This window comes from Protopterus annectens, chromosome 6.part0 (assembly GCF_019279795.1).
Source record: "Protopterus annectens isolate FY-2018-M chromosome 6.part0, PAN1.0, whole genome shotgun sequence".
NCBI classification, from domain to species: domain Eukaryota; kingdom Metazoa; phylum Chordata; order Ceratodontiformes; family Protopteridae; genus Protopterus; species Protopterus annectens.
The window spans coordinates 1,819,143,752-1,819,166,394 of record NC_056737.1 but is presented as its reverse complement, the minus strand read 5'-3'; the positions used below and the strand labels follow the sequence as shown (position 1 = coordinate 1,819,166,394).

Below are 22,643 nucleotides of genomic sequence, written 5' to 3'. Positions count from 1 at the left end.
TGTGACTGTAACAAAGGGGATGAAGAGGAGTTTTCTGCCCTTTTTCCAAAAATGCTTTCATAACTGGTACTGGCAACTAAATAATTCACTCATTTTTTTTCATCTCAATTGTAGTTTCAGGTAACAAGTTTGGGGAAACAAAAAGAAAATGAAAGGGTGGCTGGAATGATGAAAAAATGAAAAGGTAAATAGGGCAGAAAGAGAATAAAAGCAGATTACCTTCCTTTACTATGTAACTGAACAAATGATAAGAATGAACAAATACAGTCACTGGAGTAAAGATTAATTATACTGAGATTTATTGAAGCACCTGTAATGGATTTAAAGCAGAATATGAAGCTGGGAACTTGGGAAGAGAAGGATTTCATCCAGTTTCAGACAAAAAAAAATTCTGTACTATGGAGGATCAGTATCTGAACATGGGAAATTTTAAGGTCTTGGACAGGCTAAAAGTAGATGAAAGGGATGAAGAAGACTAAGTTCCCAAGTGAAGTGACCAAATTTCATATTTTAATATTTTGTTCATTTTACCAGCAGCCAGGTTACCCTCTTCCCCATATTAAAGAGAATGCATGAACTTTCTCTTTTGCTCAGCTGCATGGAGCAGAACCTTGGGAGGACAGCAACTGCTTTTGTGGTAAACTTCCTGCTTCAATTGTACCCCACCCCTCAGAAGACACTGCACATGCAGGGTTTCCTGAGCCTCAACTCTGAGAAACTTGACCTGCAGCTTTAGAAACCTAGGACTATATTCATCTCTCTGACAAAAGAGTACTTCTGCAAGAAAGATGCAGCTAATGATGGCTCAGTAGTAAACCTACATCACTTTCCTGTACATGAGAATATGTATGACAGTCTGAAAAGCTAACAGGAGCACCCTCAGTTCAGGCACATTAATTATACTTGCCTCATACTACAGAGGGCTTCTCAACCTGCCATGAGGCATCTGTTATCAGCCTCTACAATGAGCTTGGGGGCAGACAGGGAAAATATGCATCCAGAACAGTGGGAATAGTCCATCATTTCATGGTTCTGCAATCAGGGATGTAGTGGCATCAAATGGTCCAGGAAAGCCTGCGGATCATTAGCAGCTCCATGTGTAGTACAGCAAACACATAACAAAGGTGAGGCAGAAGTGCTGCGAGTATAAAGGCTGCCATCAGTCCTATAAGGAGCACAATGGTGAGCACCTACTCTGTCTTTACCTAGGATGCCAACCTTTTAACCTTCTTTGTAGGAAGGGCATGAACAGAACCATGCTGAAGTCTCTCATGAAGGCACTCTCTTAGACTGGCACCACAGCTGGCTTTTCCCAATTTATGGTTACCACACAGAAGTGCAACAAGGGTGACTGTAAGCCAGATGCACTGCAAAGGAGTTTCCTAAAGCATCCACAAGGACCCAATCATTCATATATGTAAACAGCAGCAAAACAACCTTCCCCCACAAGTCCCCTACCACCCCAGTTATAAGTTTGAGTGAAAACTTAAGAAAACAGAAGACAGGCCTTAGGTATGAATGTTGTACCACTACAAAGTGCCACAATAACCCATTAGTCTCCCAAATGCTGCTATACCTGCTGTTATCCATCATGTTCAGCAAAACCATCTACATAGCCTGCAGCTGCAAAGGCTCCACAAGCTGAGTAGTCATCAGAAAGAATCTGGCATACCAAATGTGTTTGGTGATGTCTGTGACAGCCAGGATGGGATAGTAACATTCTATTTTCTTCTGCAAGAGGAGTAGGCTAAACAAAATCCACTTTCTCTTTATATGGTAAGAACAGCCTCAACGGCTGGCAGAAAAGACTGCCTAATTTGAGATCAGCCATCTCCTCACAGGCCATGACACGAGAGTGGAAGCTGCCATTTCTAAGACAAGGCTCCCTGTAACCACATCCACAAAAGGCTTGTCCCTGGTTGACAAACTCCAAAGCTGGGTCAAACACTGAGGCCTGTCTTTCTACAGGCAAAGAAGGTGCTCCAGCAGCGAAATGAACTACAGAACCAAATACTGTCAGGCATCTTACATTAAGAGGGCTTCCCTGCACCCTTATGGCAGAAGCGTGTGGCTCAGGAGCTATTTGAGTTGGGGATTGCTGGAAAAAGGCTCTGTGTCTTGGGCTTTCCCATTGGTTACTTGCTTTACAAATGTGCAACTTCGCTTGTGTTTAAGCTCCACGTCTGTTCGGGTTTGTGCTCAGTTCGGCAGAAATGCTCAGAATTTAGTGACCTTAGCCAGAGATGTGCAGTGAACCTGAACTAAATCCAAGGCATCTACTGTTTTCAACAAAAAGTAAGTATATTTTAAGCTGACATTGTACTTTTTGAACTGTATTTTGCTTAACTGCTGCTTCATTTTTGCTGTTTTACCGCCGGAACTGTTTTATTATGCACTTTAAATTTCTAGCACTTCTGCATTTCTTAACATAGGCTAGATTCAAACATGCTGAATCTAGACTGTCTGGTTTGACTGGAGCACTAAAACCAGACATCTTACATTAAGAGGGCCTCCATGCACCCTTGTGGTGGAAGTGTGTGACTCAGGACCCATCGGAGTTGGGGAATGCTGGAATAAGGCTCTATCTTTGGCTTTCCAATTGGTTAGTTTGCTTTAAAAACATTTAAGTTCGCTTGTATTTAAGCCCTGTGTGTGAGCGGGTTTTTGCTCAGTTTAGCAGAGCTGCTCAGAGTTTGAAGACCTTAGCCAGAGACCTGCAATGAATCTGAACTAAATCCAAGGCATTCACTATTTTCAACAAAAACTAAATATATTTTAAGCATCCAATGCCTGTTTTGAACTGTATTTTGCTTAACTGCTGCTTCATTTTTGTTGTTTTTACTGTTGTGACTGTTTTATTCTGCACTTCAAATTTCTAGTACTTCTGCATTTCTTAACATAGGCTAGATTCAGACTTGCTGAATCTAGACTGTCTGGTTTAAGTGAAGCACTAAAACCAGTCACCTTACATTAACAGGGCCTTCCTGAACCCTTGCGGCAGAAGTGTGGGGCTCATGACCCATCTGAGTTGGGGAATGCTGGAATAAGGCTCTGTCTCGCAATATTCCATTGGTTAGTTTGCTTTAAAAATGGTATACGCACCATGCAATGGTGTTTAGTGCTGCCACACAATTTTGCCTAGACTTCTGCTAGAGAAGCCTTCCTAGCTCCACTGCCTCTCTGTGTGCAATGCAGTTGTGCATTGCTGCCTTGTGAGCAACTCAGCTGCGGATTCTGAGACAATGACACAGTCTTCCACCCCTAGCTCTCCACAGAATAGCCCCTTTTGTTAGTCCTACAGCAAACCCTGGTCTATCTAGCCCATCCCCTTTAGTTGCTATAATATATACCTACCATGATGGGCAGACAGTTTCCCACCATTTCTGCAGCCAGCCTAACTGACATGGCCATCAGGAAGCAATGTAGCAACTGCATCACGTATGCTGACAACCACTTGCTCCTAAAGCAAACAAATACAGTGTGTGAGAGATGCAACTATACCATGAAATTAGAATCAATCCTCTCATACAACAGTTAACAAGGCATCCAACAGGTTACCAGCACACACACCTCTCCTCTCACACAAGATAAGGTTAAGGCACATAAACCCACATACTCAAAGGCACTCACTAATGGCCTACCTATAGACCAGATTCCTCCCAAGAGCACAAACACACATGCTGGTACACAAACAGAAACCACCATTACGCACACCACACGTCAGTGTCACAACAATTAAGCCCCTAAGGCAAAGCACCTCAAAATCTAACGTTCTGGTCATAGACGAGGCATATTCAGACACACAGATGACCCCTCACCAGGATGAACATGGAGAAGGACACAGTCAGCTGCATGTCAGGTGCCACAATCTGTCAAATCACACACACACTCAAGTCACTCAAGAATCAATTACCATTATGACTATCATAGTACATGTTGGAGTGAATGACTTCAGACATACCCCTCTGGACTATATGAAGACAGACATAACTGAACTCTTAGATTATGTGTCCCAAGCAGGTGTGTCCCTAGCCCCAAGCAGTATTCTATCTTCACCTAGGATGATACCACAATACAGACAAAAAAAGATTGATTTCAATAATTGGCTTAGCTTTCTGGTGTCACTCCATGGGGATCCAGTACCTGTCAGCCTGAGAAGACATAGTCGACAGTCCACACTGCTTTGCCAGAGATGGCCTTCACCTGCCTCCTCACAGCTTTTGGACACTGGCAATGATGCTTGCCTCCCCAGTGCCTTTTTTTATGCAATGTCCAAACAACAAAACTTCCAAAGTACAGAAATCCACTATACACAAAGTCTATAGTGACAAGAAAAGCTTTCTACATTGCGCATCTCATAAATAACAGCATCACATCCAAGACTAGTAAGTTACAACTCTGCTGTATTCAACCCTTATCAGACCACTAGCTCAGTACAATGTTCCCTTCTGCATGTACCTCACCAGACAGCTGCAGCAACTGGACAGACCACAGAGTTTTGTAACCAACAGAATCCAAGGTCTCAAAAACATGACCTACATGAAAAGACTGAAAGCCCTGTCACTGTATTCTGTATTATACAGGCGTCTGACAGATGACCTCTGCCTAGCCTACAGAGCAGTCTCTGACCCTGCCCAATGGAAATTCTGCACATTTGCAAATCAAATGGGACAAGAGTAACTCACTCAACCTAGCTTGTGACATTAACAGAAAATACTGGGGAGACAGATATATCACACAGAGATTGCCAGTCCTCTAGAATAATCTCCCACTCCATGTGAAGCAGAGCTCACCAATAACCCTATTTAAGTGCAACTTTGACAACTGGATTGGTGACCGTAAATTCACCCAGGGGGTGGCACCTACATCCCTCATGGACAGGGCCATTCAGTGCCAGTTATAGAATTGTTCTGCTAACAAAGATAATCTAACTATGTTCAATAAGGGTACTTGGGTTTTACACTGCTAGGCTTGTAAAGGCCCTAGGGCCATTAGCTTAGTAACCTCCTATGAACTTAAAAAAATTAACCGCTGTGCCACCATGCTGCCCATACTCCTGTATCATATATATAATTTGCTACCGTTATCTCTATGGACTTTGTCATGCTGTTTTACTAATATACAATTAGCTTTGTACTACACATATCTTGCACAGCAGACTGCTAACTTGTGGGTAGCCACCAGCAGATGTCGGTGCCCATGCAAAAGTGCTCTGCAGAGAACCCTAAACAGGCATCAACCAGTACTTTCTAGCAGCATTCCGCTTCACTGGCTTCAGTATGTGCAACCATGAGTCACACTGAACAGAGGTCAAGCATGGAAGGCACTGTGGACGCAGCAAGCTTTCTGGAAACTGCTCTATCCTTGCCTCAACCAAAGGGAGGCAAAAAAGAAATTCCTTACAACCAAGTTCACATCAGAGTCAGTGTATGATGATTCAAAAGCCAGCTCTGTTTAAGATGTCTGAGCAAAGTTTCCAGTGGTCCTGTGGTACAAGATTTGATTCCCTCAGCTTCCACTGCCTAAATGTGTGACTATAACCAAGTAACTTAACCAGTTACCTCTCCAGGGCAGAGTCTGAAAAAGGTTTATGGAGATCAGTGCTCTACCCCGGAAAATAAATATAAATAAAAATAAAATAAAATAAATGTAGCATGGGCTGATTAGTGGCTACAGGATTAGATACTTTTGCGACAGTTAGCTGAAAATGTATATGATCTGCTCACTCTCTAATAATTAAAGAACTCATTACCCGGGGGAGGAGGGTCCAGAAGCACTCCAAATTTAGAAAAACATCACTTGGCACAAAAAAGCAACTTTATTTGAAACCAGGGATAACGTTATGAACCTTGTATGTGTATATCGAGGCGATAGTTCGTTTTTGGGTTTTACACATTATTTGAAATCAAGGACACTGCGATAAACAAAGTTGTTTTTTGTGCCAAGTGATCTTTTTCTAAATTTGGAGTGTGGTGTTGATATTTGGCACCAGTCATGAATGCTGTGTTTGTAATAAAGATCCAGAAGCACCTCAGGGAAGGAAGAAGTCCTTAGCCAGAGAATGTATCCTGATCCTTTACACACACACACACACACACACACACACACACAAACACACCCCGTCTCCCTGGATCTTTCCTGAGTTTAACCATGGGATGCTCCTGCTAATCCACTGATCATGCTCCATTCATAACCACCCTACCAGCATTGTGGCAGGCCCGTATGATTCTCTGTCTATGTCAAATGGTCATATTAATGCTATGGATACCGCTGCAAGCTTAAATATCGTGCTCCTTCTTAAAAGAGTGAAAACAATTCATATGCAGGAAATGTGGAACCAAATACACACTAATGAACGACTGGGGTGATACCTTACTTTGTTTTGGGGGGGGGGGCATCACACACACTATACTTAGAGGGGGGCTACAAATCTCTGAAGAAATTTGGCAAAGTAATGCTGTCAGAAAGGAGACTTTACCCACTCAATGCACAGGACTCACTGAAAGTATATTCTACTGTTTTTGTTCTATTTTTCTCTTTTTCTACATACATACATGTATGTGTGTATATATATATATATATATATATATATATATATATATATATATATATATATATATATATATATATATATACACATATAAATATATATATATATATATATATATATATACACACACACACACACACACACACACACGTATATTTATATATTTGTATATAAAAATACAGATGTAGCGTTGTTGCCTCACAGCAAGAGGTTCTCCCATTCGATTCACGGCTGGAGCGCCTTCTGTGTGGAGTCTGCATGTCCTCCCCACGGTCGAGTGGCGTTCGAAAGACATGCGTATAATGGGCGTGCCTTCGTTGAAGGTTGGGCGTCAAGCTGGCACCTTGGCACCCGTAAAAATTGTACTGCCAATCATTAGCGGACCAGAGTTCTGCTGTGGCGATCCCTAACCGGGAAAAGCCGAAAGAAGAACAAACATAAAAATACAGATATACTTATCTTTCTCTCTCTCTCTATAGATATATACATATATACATATATATATATATATATATATATATTATACAGTTTTGGCCAAATTAATAGAAATTGGTGTTTTGATTGTTTTTATTTTTATTCTTTAACCATATAACTCAATACAAGTATATGAAATGACAAACAATATAATTATTGATATATTGAGAAAATGTTCTAATACAATATTCTATTGTGAAGACCCTTTGGCCATAATCAAGGATTTAATTTGTTGAGGCATAGAATGAACAAGTTTACGGCAATGTTCAATTATAGAAGCATTGCACGCCCGATGAAATGAGTTCTTCAATCAGTTGCTGCTTGTTTGTTATGGTCTTTTTCTTCATCTCTGACTTCAGAATAGTCCACAGGTTCTCTATTAGATTCATATCTGGGCTGTTACTCGGCCATGGTAACACTTCAATACCATGGACCTCAAGAAAACTTGTCACTTTTTGAGCTTTGTGTCATGGAGCACTATCTTGCATTAAAATGAAGTCCGCTGTCCCAGTAAATCTCTTCTTCTTTGCCCAGTCACACAGCTGAGGGAGCAGATGTTGCTGTAGTACAGTTCTGTACTGTTCCTGCTTCATGTTCCCGTGAACAATGTACAGCTGACCTGTTCCGAAGATGCTTATAATGCTCCACACCATCACTTTAGTGGGGTGCTTGACGTGCTGAATGATACAATCGTCCCTCATCTGTTCTCCACTTACTTTTAAACAGGCTTGCCACCTATCCTATCCAGAAATCTGAATGATTCTCTGGTAGTCCGGAAAGTTGTGTACAGACTCCGGTATTCTGCAGAAGTGTGGATAGAATGCCAGTGTTTGTTAACAAGCAACCTCTGTCTGTTTTTTTTTTCCCACAAAAGACATCACTAAAGCAATGTGGTGGAGTCAGAGACTTTCTACAAATCAGAAACAGTATCATAGTGTAGTTTAGGATGGTAAAAATTGACTAAAAGGGAAGTTCTGCCCTAATGACTTACAGATTTATTTAATAAAGATGTCTCTTGTTTTAATTCTTTTTTTTTTTAAATTTAATAAAGATGTTTCAATGATTTATGCATTTATGTCATAAAATGGGCGTGGATATGGATATGAGTGGAGATGGGTTGGGCCTGTGCAGACTCAAGAGCAGTGCACGGGATGTGGCTTTGGTGTGGTTTTTAGCACTGCAAGAGGTGGCAACAATAAAACTACAGCAATTGTACTTGCTTCAGTTTAAACCATACACTTAGTGCTACAGTGCTTAAGTTTGATTGCACATGGAATACTGATTTTTACAAGCCAGTACTATATTAAACAGCGATTGGGATTGGCTGATTGCACCACCCAACCTTTGAGCCTGGGGCAGTTGCCCTTCACACCCCAGCCTAACTACGCTACTGGTACATACAGGTAGGTAGACATTTAATTACTTATATGTATATATACATTATATACACATGTGTGTAATATGGGTCTGCTTCTAAATTTCAAACTCTCAAAATGTCGACTTTCTTATGGTCGAGACCATAAGATCGATGTTTTGAAAGTTCATACCATTTAAATGGGAGATCACCGTACAGGGCGGAAAGGTATATTTACCATTTTCCTCTCTGCAGTGCGATATGGAGTTAGTACATTTAATTAACATGGGGTATGAGAGGGCAGTTTTTTTGTTTTTATTTTTTTTTATTTAAATTTCAAACTTTCAAAACACTGACCTTATGGTTTCGACCACAAGAAAGTCAATGTTTTGAAAGTTCGAAATTTAGAAGCAGACGTGTGTGTGTGTGTGTGTGTGTGTGTGTGTGTGTGTGTCGTGCTCGCTCTCTCTCTATATTATGTATAGATACACACACACACAGACATATGTGTCTGTGTGTGTGTGTGTGTGTGTGTGTGTGTGTATATATATATATATATATATATATATATATATGTGTGTGTGTGTGTGTGTGTATCTATAGATATAGATATATATATATATATTATATAGAGAGAGAAAGAGAGACACATCCATGCCCACACTACTTTAAATCTCCCTCATATACAAGGAAAAGCAAGGGGAAATGTCTAAGATGTATAAGTAAAATTAACCTCAGCATTTACATAAAAATAAATCACGTTTGATGCATGAGCAGTTATTCTTTAATACAATCCTTTATTCCATGGCAGGATTAGAAAACTTGTATCTTTTGAAGGATCATATATAGTGTGTGTGTGTGTGTATTGCATATTGCTCTCTCCTTTGAGTCCATTCCGTGTCATTCAGCACATCAGGCAAGGAGCACTTTCCAGGTACTGATGGTTTCTGTAGCAGTTACGGGTTTATGGGGTGGGGCTGATAGCCCAGCACCCAACCATCCTCAAAGGGTGCACAATACACTCACACACAAACTCACACCTAGGGCCAATTTAGAGTGTCCAATCTACCTACTGCATGCCTTTGGAATGTGGGAGGAAACCCATGCAAACCCAGGGAGGACATGCAGACTCCACACAGAATGCACACCAGTCAAGAATTGAACCAGCGAACCTCTTGCTGTGAGGTGACAACGCTAATCGTTACACCACTGGGACGCGCGCTCTCTCTCTGTCTCTCTCTCTCTCCCTATATATATATATATATATATATATATATATATATATATATATATATATATATATATATATATATATATATATATTCCCACAAATATATACTTTACCTGTCCACCAAACTTAATCTTTCTTTACAGTACCGAGGCTTGCGCCATCTAACTAGTCTGATATTACTGCATACAAGTACCAAAAATAATGGCTACAGAAATTAAAGCATTGTCTGTCTCTGTAGTTTGATTCCTGCAGTGTTTTCCTTAGATGCAATATACAGGATACCTACCAATAGCATAATTTAACATGTACTCCTCTCTGAAGAAATCCTGCGCCAAACGATCACCACTCTGTCCTGCATCTGATATAGCTGCACAAAAAAAAAGGGGTAAAATAATACATAAATACAACAGAAACCAGAATAAGCAAATAGAGTAACTATGTATCAGCTAAAATAAGGAAAAGCACATTTGTGTAAGTAAATTTACCATGACAGCAGATAATCGAAAGATCACTGCTGCAGTAGCTTTACCAATATGAGTTATAACCTGCTAAGGGGAGAACGGCTGGACAGCTTCCAAAGCTTCAGGACATCTTCCATGCACACAAAGTGTCAGGAAGCTCAAGCTAAGCTGACATGGAACCTGCCTGAAATAGTTTTGTTATCGTGAGTATAACTAAAGGGAATAGCCTTAGACATTCATATGAGAATAATGTGTTTTGACACAAGTTGTCCCTTCTTACCGATCTGAAAAATTTAGCTATGCCAAGCTCATACCAGAGTTGTCTGTGAACATCCAAGGTATGGAGTATCCTCCCTCATTTTTAGGTTCAGGAAAGAAAACAGGGAGTTGGAAGTATACTCGGATACCACTTCAGGCATAACAGAAGGATTAGTTATCAAAGAAACCCTGCCCCTGTGAAAAATGAGATAGGTTTGGCTCATCACAAAAGCTTGCACTTCAAATACTCTTCTTGCAGAAGTCAGAGCAATCAAAAACTGCTTTCCATGTTAAGAACATCAAGTCAGCCAGGTTAGCTGGTTTAAAGGGAGCAAGTGTTACCATCTCTAACACAAAATTAAGATTCCAAGGAGGGGCTACATGTTTACTTGGAGGCCTCTTGTGCAAAACCTCCAAAACATTTTGACATCAGACTGCATTGAAAGAGGAAAATCCATGGGCACATATGCTGAAATGGCCGATAAATAAACCTTGACAGAGGAATGAGAAAGGCAAGAGGATAATCACTCACACAAATATCGTAAAACCAGAGAATAACTATCCCTGAATGCGTGCCAGTTATGTTGTTGGCACTAACTAGCAAATGTTTTCCAACTGCTAATATATGATTTTCTAGTAACAGGCTTTCTTGGCTTCCATTAGTACCTTCTGCATGCTTTCAAGTAAACAGGTGCCTAAAAGGAATTAAGACCCTATCATCCAGGAAGCCAACTGATGTTCAATGATGTCAAGGTGTATGGAGCACCCCTATTCTTGCGGGTAGATACAGTTTGTGAAGAAGCTTGTTGTAATTGCCCTGACCACTTCCAAAATAAGGGAAAACCATGATTGCCTGGGCCAGAAGGGAGACGCCACAATGATCTTGGGCGATTCCTTTTGAATCTTCAGATGTACCCTGGGTATTAGTGGAAAAAGCATACAGAAACATACCTGTCCAAGGAAAGGAAAATAAAAGAAAATTAAAGGCACCTCTCTTCCAAGCCTTCTTACAATGAGTCGTGGAACAGAATCTTGCCAGTTGATTGCTCAAAAAGTGGGCAAAGAGGTCTATTTAATGAACTGCCCCAAAGATAGATCAAATCTTAGAAGACCCCCTTATATAGTTATCAGATTTGGGAATTGCGTATAAAAAATGTACACATCCTATCTGCAATTTTAGGGGCAGTTGGCTTACTATCAGGAAAACTGCAGGCAGTAACAGACACATTCTCTAAAGCAGAAAGAACAGGAAGTATGGGTATAGATTCTGGAAAATCCTTTTGTAACAACCAGTGGCGTTTTCTAAAGGACTGAGAAACCTCATTGTTCTCCCAATGAAAACACTAGGACATTCCAGAAATAGTCTCAGAGAAAGAGAAACCTCCACAGGCAGAATCAGAAACTGAGCTCTCCTCAGAGTCTGAATCAGAAATCTGAGGAGAAAAAACATGCATCTGTCCCTTTCATCTTCCTGTCCAGAGTCAGAATCTTGCATTGCTTTAAAAAAAGAGGTATCCCTCCTTCTTTAACCAGAAACTACTTTGCAAGAAGAATCAATAGCCTGAATGGTCTGACCCAAACCTAGTAAACTACTCCTGACTAAGGAAGAGAGTGGCATTACTTTGCTCACTGAGGGGCTCCCAGCAGTGCAGAGCACATGGCTTGCTTCCGATCCATAGTGTCTGCAGGTACTTCCACAGAGTGATTCGGGGTAAAAGATGAATAGTCTGAGGTACAGCAAGTGGCCACAGCATTGATCCACCTGCAGCTGAGGCAAACTGCTAGTCTGCTGTGGTAGCAAAGGCTGTTTGCTTAACTTTTTCTTCTTTGCGGGTAGTAGAAGAACAGACTGTCTGACTGGTAGTTTTTTCCATGGTCAAGCCAAACAATGGTGCCGCCTTCCCAGGAAAGACAAGAAGCAAATGCCAGCAAAAACTACAAGACTTTAAAAGTCACTTTTCTTTCAAAAAAAAATAGTATGAAGCACTTTAAAACACACTGCAAGCACCCAAAAAAGTAAAATAAACGCAATTTCTCCACAGAAAAAAATGGTATTTACTTTACACAACTTTTAATCTGACAGGAAAAAAAGCACTCCCTTTTAAAAGAAATATACAGTATCATGACTGTCCCTTAAAACACAAAACTCCTAGATTGAAAATAACTCTCCTGAGAAGGAAAACAAGAAAATGCAAACAGTATTTAGAAAATGGAAGATTTTTTTCCCCAAAAGGAAAATATCTACCCAGCAAAGAAACAGCTTCAAGCAGACCATTGATCCTTGAAAGCCTCAAAGCCTTAAAGGAGAATACACCGCAGCAAACGTGAGTTGGAAGGCATCATGACAGGATACCCTTGAGGTCAGTGCCTCCAAAGGAAGCCCTAACCTTCAACATAGCACCCAATTTGTAGTGCTTAACAAAGGTACACAATGTTGTCCAAGTAAATGCCAGACAAATCACATCAACTGATGAATTTCTGAAAAATGCTGTTTTAGTGGTAACAGACCTGGTGGAATAAGCCTTTGGCTTGCATGGTAAGGAGTGATTATGAGCTGAGTACACATAAGAAATGAAAGCCAAAAGCCACTTTGAAAGAGTGACATTGGACACACAGGATCCCAGTTTAACTGCAAAGGGAATGAAAAGTTACAAGTCTTTCCCAAAGGATTTGCTTCTGTGAAGGTCAACTCTCAACTACCTACGGACATCCAATGTATGCAGAATATATTTGTCATTATTGGCATGATATGGAAAATATATTGGAAAGTGAATCAGCTTTTTCAAGTTTGTCTTGGAAGCCACTTTGGGAAGAAAGGAAGGAGTGGTACAAGGTGGCACTCTGTCCTTGTGGGAAAACTAAATAAGGTACTGTTGAAGACAGAGCCTGTAGTTCAGAAACTCTTGTTGCAGATGTGATTTCAACTAGAAACAAAGTTTGTCATTAAAGAAACTTCAACTGTACTGTAGATGCCAGCTCAAATGGAGGTTTTGTCAAGGCTTCTAATACAAAACTAAGGTCACATGGAGGGACTGGGTTAATTAACTGGGGGCCGGAGAAGGAAGATTCCTTTAAGAAAAAGACAGACAAAAACTCCAGCTATTCTCTGTCTCATATCATCTACTAAGAGGCAAACTCTGCTTGACTTACAAAGCCATGTCTGACCCAGCCTCGTTAGAAATGCTACATCTAAAGAAATCCCAATCCCTTCACACCACATGCTCCAGAGACCTCAACCTCATTACCACAATCAACAGAATATGCTGGAGGGACAGGTTCATAACCCCGAGACTGCCCATGCTCTGGAATAGACTTCCCATATATGTCAAGCAGAGCACCTCACTGGCCCTCTTCAAGAGAAATCTTGATCAGTAGATGGGAAATAGAAAGTTCACCCTGGGGATCACTTCAGTGGCTCTACTTGATGGAGGCACTGGGATCTAACGTCAGGTGGCACGATGCTTGGGTATTTCTATGGGCTAGGCTTGTAAAGACTCCAAGACCATTAGCCTAGTACACACCTATGAACCTAAAGGACTTGAAAGTTTATGAGAAGCCAACAAATGTGCTTATTGACCAATATGGAATTTGAAAGTGGATAAGCTGGAACCTAAATTGAATATGGAAGTTAAATAATGTAGGACATCTGGAACAGGAGCAGAAAATGGATCAGTATCTTGGGCAGATGCTCAGACAATGAAACATTTCCACTTCTTGCAAGATAATGTGTGAGTGGATTGTTTTTGGGAGGCACACAAAATCCTAAGTACATTACAGAAAAGGGTTGGGATTACTGGCCGTCACTGGAAATGGAGAAACCAAGCAGTTAGTCTTAGGTTGCAAAGGTCCAGGTGAGGCAATCTGGTTGGGTGCGAAAGAACATTCTGTCTGGAATCCAAGATCCTGATGTGAGGCCTCAGAAGGGGGAAGTGAGGATCACAGTTTGCTCCAATGGCTTTTTGCAAACATCTGGGAATTATGGGCAAAGAAGGATAAGCATACAGTAGCCTGGGAGGCCATTGCCCAAATAGATTGTTTTTCAGGGACTCTCTCTCTGAAGGGATCATGGTGAAGAACTTGCTGCACTTGATGCTGGATGAAAAATCAAATACTATAGCAAGGATGGCCCCAGCAGTTAAAACTCTGTTGTACCATTGCTGGATTGAGAGAATGCTCATGAGGCATTAGGACTGACCTATTTATCCTGTCTGCAAGGTACCTGAAACCAAAGAATGTGCACTGCAACTAGAAATTAATGCAAAGTAATTAGAAATTAATGCAAAGTTATCACCCATTGCCAAAACCTCACTGTTTCCCAGAAAAGGTGGTATGACATGGTTCCCTCTTCCTTGTTGATGTACAAAGAATAATCATATTGCCCATTTGGAAAACTTTCTCTCTCCCTGGGGAAGGTAGTCTTAAGGGTCCTGCAGCACAAGGAGGATTGCCCGCATCTCCAAAACAGTAACATGAAGGCTGTCCTCTCCTGGACTCCACAACCATTGGATCATCCACCTCCATGTAATGCCCCCCCCCCCCAAAAGAAAGAGGTGCTTGTGGTCATTATCACTGCTGGTGATTGTAGAATAACGCATCTCCTGGAATACATGCAGCAGGAATCTAGCTACCATCACAACTGTTGCTTGCATAGAATAGTTACGAAGTAGATATAAGCAAATATATCTTTAGAACAGATGAGGCTAATGGTCCCAAACTCTTAAGACCAAGGCAACTGTAGGAGAGTTTGAAAAAAAAATAAGTGTTTTTACTGTTTTTCTCAGCATCTGGAGTTTGTCTGGGGGAAGAAACACTATGTACACTGTTATGCCTAGATGATATGCGATGAACTGAATGGCCCAGGTTGGCTGAAGAATCTACTTCAGATGGTTTATGGATATTCCCAAGGACAGACAGATTTGTAGCAAAAAGTCCCTGGTCTTGACTAACTACTCTATTGATCAGGCAGCTAGTCATCTAGGTAGGGAAATATTTAGTTCCACTGAAGCCGTAGGTAAGGAGTTACAACAGCCATGCAGTTGGTCAACATCCAATGGGACTGTGGTGAGACCAAAGTACATGGCTTTGAAATGAAAGTGACTGGCTCTCAGGCAAACATGATGAAATTTATGGGACATCCTGGATAGTCTGATGTGGGGATAGGTATCCTAAAGCTCTACATAGTGCATCCAATTTTGTTGCCCAAAGACAAGGCAGAATCGACTGCACCATGACCATTCTGAATTGGGTCTTCTTCACGTAAGTGTTTAGATGACCGAGATCCAAAATGAGCAGAACCAAAAAGAACCGAGTAAAATCTTAACCTTTTGATTTCTTTTTTTACCATCTCTTGCTGATGGGGTGGTACATCGGTGAGTGGCTACCTTAGCTTTGGTAGGGGGGATTGAGAAACAGAACTGCATAGTCACTGGGCATTATCCTTCTTACCCATTTACCCTATGTAATGTCCATCCACACAGGAGAGGAGCAGTCAGACAGCTTTCAAAGGTTGGTAGGCCTTCCTGTTGAAAAAGAGCCTGTAGTGTCCCTGGTTCTGTAGGCGTCCTTGGCCTCTAGGCCTGCATCCATTGAAGGGTTGCCTCTGCCACTACAGACTAAAGTAGACTCAAATGTCAGATGCTTGGACTTTCTAAACCAGAGTGACTTTGAACTCTTTGCTTCCTGTTATATCATCTTTGTGGGGTCTCAAAATTTTACTCCAACAGTAGAAAGAATTTTGCCATCTTGCTCACACTTCTGCACTCTTTCTTTTACACATGAACCAAACAAGGATGATACATCATAATAAGCATTGGCAAAGCTTGCTTTAAAGTTGTGTGCAAAGTCAACCAGATGTAGCCAAGTCTGACATCTCATTGCAACACCTGCTCCTGTCATCCTAGCCACTGCATTGCCAGCACTGTATACAAGACACATGAAGAGGATGTCAATGTTTATTACAGTCCTCAGTAAAACCTCCAACTGCTTCATGGACTCTGATAGGGGGAGGGGGTCTCTCCACAGAGCTGCCAGTGCTTGTTGAGAGAATGATGTAGTTCAGGGCCTTACGCTCAAAACTGCCCAAGACATATGTCTGATTCTCTAATCTGTTCATAGCCCTAGATTTTTTATTAAGTGGATGAAGAGTAGCTGTACTCTCAATCATATTCTTTCTCTGGAGACGCTGCTATAATAATGGAATTGACCAGTGGACTCGTGGCCCTCTGCTGTTTGACCTTGGGAGGGGGGGGCTAAGAATGTTGTCCGGTTTCAAGGGCACTGACTCACTAGTGGCGAGTTCCTGCCAAGGCCTCCTAACAGCTAGAGCAGTTTTTAGTTTGTCCACAGGAGAGACTACCCATAAAGTACAGGGGGCCAAGCCATAAGCTCAAAGAGAACCACATCATCCTGAAAGTGATTTCTATGGGCCAGAATCACTTCTGTCACATAAGCTCTCAAGAATCTCATTAAAAGTTGCTTCTTCTGGCAGAAACTGGGGGAACCCTCTTTTTTTTAAACAAAAAACATCATTAAATTATCACATATGACACAGGCAAATCTTATATTTATATAAAATGAAAAACAATACTGACACAACTTTAGTAGCAAACATTATGAATCACACACACACCACTGAGACAACTGTAGTTGAAAACATATAGCACTTATAATTTATCCAGTCATTATCAGTTAAGCATGACAGAGCCCATTCAAATCCTGCCTTCTTTTAAACCTTGTTCCTTCTCTGTATATACTGTTCCACAATTCCCATTTTTCCTATGTAGTTTGCTCCTTCCCTTTTCTAAAGTTCCCAATTCCAGTTATTTTATCTCTGTTACTATATTCACTACTTCTAGTAAAGTTGGTTTAGACTTTGATTTCCATTTTCTAGTAATTGCTTTCTTGGCAGCCAACATAATTAAACTCAGCAAGGCTTTACTATGTCTTGGTAATTCTGATTCTGTATCACAGCTCAAAAAAATCATCTCCCCAGCCAATCCAATCTGCTCTCACCAGGCAACGTCTACAGGAAATCTTTAAAAGTCTGTCAACACATTACACTTCAGAAAAATATGTTCCCAATTGCCTTTCTCTTCCCAATCACACCTCCAACATTTGCTATCCACCTGAGGAAAAATTCTTTGGAGTCTATATAAAATAAAAATACCTATGTAAACACTTCCAGGAAAAAGTCCTAAATTTTCTAGATGCTGTTGCATATTTGGGAGCAATACATAAATCCCCTCCAATGTCTCTGTGAACTGCTTATCCAGTCTTCCTTCCCAAGCCTTTATAAACTCCTCTGATTGATTCTTATAGTTATCATGCAGTATTTTATATGCTCTACTAATTGTTCCTTTTTTAAGGCAGCTTTTGTTCTAGAGTCTATTACAAACTCTACCATTGCTAGTCTTTCATTTAGGATCCCCTTATTTCTTTCTCTTTGCCTATACTCCGATATCAATCCTTGATAGGGAAGGCAATCTCTAACCTGCAGTCCAAATAAATTATTGGTGTCTTCCCATTCTTTTACCTTTCCCTTTCTAGTTATTTGCTCCCAATACCTTGGATCCTTTCCCAGTTTCCTCCAATAAATTCCAGCCCCTCTTGCCTACTGTCTATATCTCTAACTACAGTCATCTCTATTGGCAGAATCTCTTTCTCCATTCCTGTGCTGCTTTAGTTCTTAAAATACTTCCTGCATTCTTATGAATATAATGTTCTGCATAATTACTGTCATTCTCCTAAAGAATCTTCATCCAAAATCCCAGTCTCTCATTGTTTCTTGAACTTCTCTCTGTATCATCATAATCTCTTTCCACTTTGAATTATAGTTTTTTGCTTGTGCTATTTAAGAGCCTTAACTGTGTTGCTCTAAAATACCCCCTCAAATCGAGTAATCCTAGTCCATCTTGTTCTATTGGAAGAATCAGCTTATCCCACTTGACCCTTGTTGTCTTCCCCTCTCAGATAAAACCCTTCAGCTCTTTAAGTGCTATCCACAACTTCTCCTCTGGTTGATATAAATATGCCTGCCTATGTAGAAGACTAAAGGGACTAAAAACATGCGTGTATCTTACTATCCATTATCCATATAACAAAGCTTCCAGTTTCTCAATTTTTGTATTATCTTCTGTTTAGTCTCTTCCCACATATCCTTAGCTGCCACAATGGAATAATTTCTAATGTATACTCCAAAATACTTCATTTTATCATATCCTCATAAATATGGATATTGTTAGACCTATTTGTGTGTGGGTACACAATTTACTGCGACTGCCTTTGTTTTAGCTTCATTAACTTTGTATCTCAAGAAAATATGAAAAAGTCTTAAAATGTTCCACAACACTGTAATGTCCCTTTCTGGTTTTGTCATGTATAAAATAATATCATCTGCAAATAGAGCCATCTTTTCTTGACTACCATACCAATTATATCCTTGAATTTCGGAGTCCCTTATTTTCTTTGCCAATAGTTTGAAACATAATGCAAACAATAAAGACGAAAGAGGACACCCAACCAGAAATTAACAGACAGGATCTCAGCCACTTTAATTTTCCCTCCAATCCCTCATATACACTCCTGATCAACCTTAGAATTTTATCAGGGAAAGCAACCGCTTCTATTGCCCTGCTCATTAAGTTCCAGTCTACTCTGTCAAATGTTTTTCTGCATCAAGACCCACCAACAACAGTGGTATTTTCTTACATTTTGCTTCTCTCTGGATCATCAATGTTCTGTCAGTGTTGTCAAATGTTTGCCTCCCCTCCACAAAACCGCACAGATCCACAGCTATAAGTTTTGGTATTGCTTTTGCCATTATAGACAAACACTTCATAATCATGATTTAGTATTGAAATGGACCTGTAGGAAGCTGGATTCAATGGATCTATACCCTCTTTAGATATTACAAATACCACCGCTTTCTTCCAGGATGCTGGTATTCTCCTCCTCTTAAAATTCTGTGAAACAAAACCTTCCAGATAGTACAGTTTTGTACCTACCATAAATGTAGATGTCCGATAGATATGCAACTGCAGTCATAACATATGGGTTGTCCTGCCTCAGGCAGCCCTCGGTCGGCCGAATTCCAAAGTCTGGATCCGGCGTCGGCTGGTGTCGCCTCCTCTCCGACGTCAAAACGGCTGGAGTATAAAGGCATCGGCCGACGCCATCTACTTCAGTGTTTCTTGCCCCAGATGCCAGGTGCCCTCCTAGGAAGGCTAATTTGGTAAATGGATAAAAATAATCCAAACATGCATAACAGTAATAAACAGATACACCATAGGAAATACCCCCAGCTAGTGGGATAAGGGGTAGTGACCCAAAAAAGAAGGATACAGAGGGGTAGGAGGGTGGGAAAATCAGACTGCAGTTGCATATCTATCGGACATCTACATTTATGGTAGGTACAAAACTGTACTATGTCCTTCAAGAATGCAACTGCAGTCATAACATATGGGTTGAATACCATAGCCAAGCTGGGGGTGGATGGATCTATGATAAGGATGGTATAGCTAAAATCCCCTGCAGGACTGCTGAAGCAAAGCCTGCTCGGGATCTGGAGTATAAAGGCAGGTTGTAGTGCTTGGTAAATGTATGCACGGAGCTCCATGTAGCAGCCTCTAGAATGTCCTTTGTTGCCACTCCTCTTAGGAAAGCTGTGGAAGTGGCTAAAGCTCTGGTGGAGTGTGGCCTAATATTGGCAGGCACACCTTTTCCATGGAATGAATAGCAGAATCTGATGCAATGTCCGATCCATTTTGAAATTGTTTGTTTGCAGATTGCCTTTCCTTGTATGCCAGCAGCATAGGCTACAAACAGTTGGTCAGATTTTCTGGTGGCCTTAGTTCTGTCCAAGTAGTAGCGTAGTTGTCTGTGTATGTCCAAAGTATGCAGTAGTTTTTCCCCCCTGTTTTGAGGATTGGGGAAGAATGTAGGCAGGTGAATAGCTTGATTTAGAGACACCCTGGAAATAACTTTTGGCATGAATGTAGGATTTGTTCTTAGAGAAACTCTGTCTTGATGAAAAATGATGAAGGGAGGCACTGCCATGAGTGCCTGAATCTCCAAAACTCTTCTTGCAAATGTAACTGCCAATACAAAGACCATCTTCCATGAAAGAAATTGAATTTCTGAAGTTGCTGCTGGTTCAAATGGAGGAAGAGTTAGTTTTTCCAACACATAATTGAGGTCCCATGCAGGTACTGGCTGTCTTCTGGGAGGTTTGATATTCTTTATTCCTCTTAGAAACTGTCGTAGCAAAGGATGTGAAAACACTGGAGGGTCACAGCTGTATCTTGCAGAGATTGCTGAGGCATGAATCTTTATTGAAGAGTATGAGAGCCCAGTATGAAATAGTTCTGCCAAGTATTCTAATATCTGAGGTATACTCGTTAATGTTGTGTCATGACCCCTGTTGGCATTCCAGATGCTGAATCTCTTCCACTTGGCCGAATAGGTTTTTCTGGTGGAAGGTCTGCGTGCTTCCAGCAAGATCTCTTGAACTGATTTGGAAAGAGAGCTAGGAGGAGAAATCATGTTGGCCTCCAGGCTGTCAGGTGTAATGTTTTCAGGTCTTGATGTACAGTCCTGTAATTGTGTTGTGTTAAGAGCAGGGGCCATAGGGTCAGAGGCCATGGTTTGGTCCGAGTTATGGTCAATAGCAATGGGTACCAGTGTTGCCTTGGCCAGTCCGGAGCTATTAAGATGCCTGTTTGTTGTTCTGCTTTGATCTTCAGTATCACCTTGGTCAGCAGAGGCAGAGGAGGGAATGCATAAATTTTCAGAGAATTCCAGCTGAAGGAGACAGCATCTGTTTTCCAGGCTAGAGGATGGTGAGTCCTTGTGCAGAACTTTTCCAGGTGATGATTTAAGTGGGAAGCAAAGAGATCTACGTCCGGTCTTCCTCATGTCTTCGTCAGTTGAGAGAAAATGTGAGGGTGCAGCATCCATTCGTGTGGATCCATGAAATTTCTGCTCAGCTGGTCCGCCAGTACATTGTCCTTGCCTGGTTCAAACTGGGATTGTAAATGTATCTTCAGGCTCAGAGATTTTTCCCAGAAAAGCATTGTTAGTTTGCAGAGGGGATAAGAATGTGTTCCTCCCTGCTTGTTTATGTACCACATGACAGTGGTGTTGTCTGTCCTTATTAGCAAATGCCCTTGTTGTAGTGATTTTTCGAAAGTTTCGATTGCATGCATCACTGCCAACATCTCCTTTTGGTTTATGTGCAGATGCCTTTCCTTTGGTGTCCAAAAACCTTGAATGCATCTGCCCTCCATGTGCGCCCCCCATCCGTGGTCTGAGGCGTCTGTTGTAATCATTTGGCCTGCTTGAGGTCTGTTGAAAGACATGCCTTTGTTTTGCTGACTGGCTTGAGCCCACCATAGGAATTCCTTTTGCAGACATGGAATAAGTGGGATTATGTCCTCTAGGTTTTGGTTGTGTTGAGACCATAAGCTTTTTAAATACCATTGCAGCTTTCTCATATGAAGTCTTGCCAAAGGTATCAGAAGGATGCAAGATGCCATGAACCCCAAGGCCTGCAGGATTTTCCTTGCAGTGAGCTGGGAGAGTTTTGCTAGGCCTTTGAAGTACGCTGGTAAATGCTGCTGCTTTTCCTCTGTGAGGTAGGCCATTTGGTTTTCTGTGTCCAGTTTGGCTCCTAGGAAAATAATCTCTGTTGGGATGGCAGTAGTTTTGACTTTTGAAAGTTGACAGTGTATCCCAAGGCCTGCAGTAGATGCATGACATAGTCCAAATTTTCTTTTAAGGCTTGTTTGTTGTCTGCTTGTATGAGGCAGTCATCCAGGTAGGGGTATATTTGAATCCCCTGCAGTCTGCAGTGTGCCACTACTGATGCCAGGCATTTCATGAACACTCTGGGCACAGTAGATAAGCCAAACGGCAATGCTGAGAATTGATAATGCTCTGTCCCTGCAAGAAATCTGAGGTATCTTCTGCAGCTGTGTCTGACTGGGACATGCAGGTATGCCTCCTTGAGGTCCACAGTGGCCAGCCAAGACCCCTTGCCCAGCATGGGAAGGAGTTGCTGCAACGTCAGCATTTTGAACTTTGGCACCATGAGAAAAGTGTTTAGAGTTGACAAGTCCAGTATGGGTCTCCATTTGTTTTCTTTTCTTGGAACAAGGAACAGCCTTGAATAAAATCCCTGGCCTTGCTCCTGAGGAGGAACCCTTTCTATTGCTTTTATACTTAACAGCTTGGAAACTTGAGTGAGCGCCTCTGCCCTCTGATGATGTGGCAGGTTTGGCATGCCTTGTCTTGTTGGTAATGTGTGGAAGTGGAATCTGT

General features: G+C 41.3%; 1 protein-coding gene across 1 annotated transcript in view; it reads right to left on the bottom strand.

The window, feature by feature from the left end:
* HIBCH (3-hydroxyisobutyryl-CoA hydrolase) overlaps window positions 1-22,643 on the bottom strand; it is a 1,796,007-nt gene that overhangs the window by 1,701,559 nt on the left and 71,805 nt on the right. Inside the window, exon 2 of the mRNA XM_044073705.1 lies at window positions 9,896-10,055. Coding sequence (XP_043929640.1) covers window positions 9,896-10,055 — 160 coding nt within the window. The remainder of the gene's footprint in view (window positions 1-9,895; window positions 10,056-22,643) is intronic.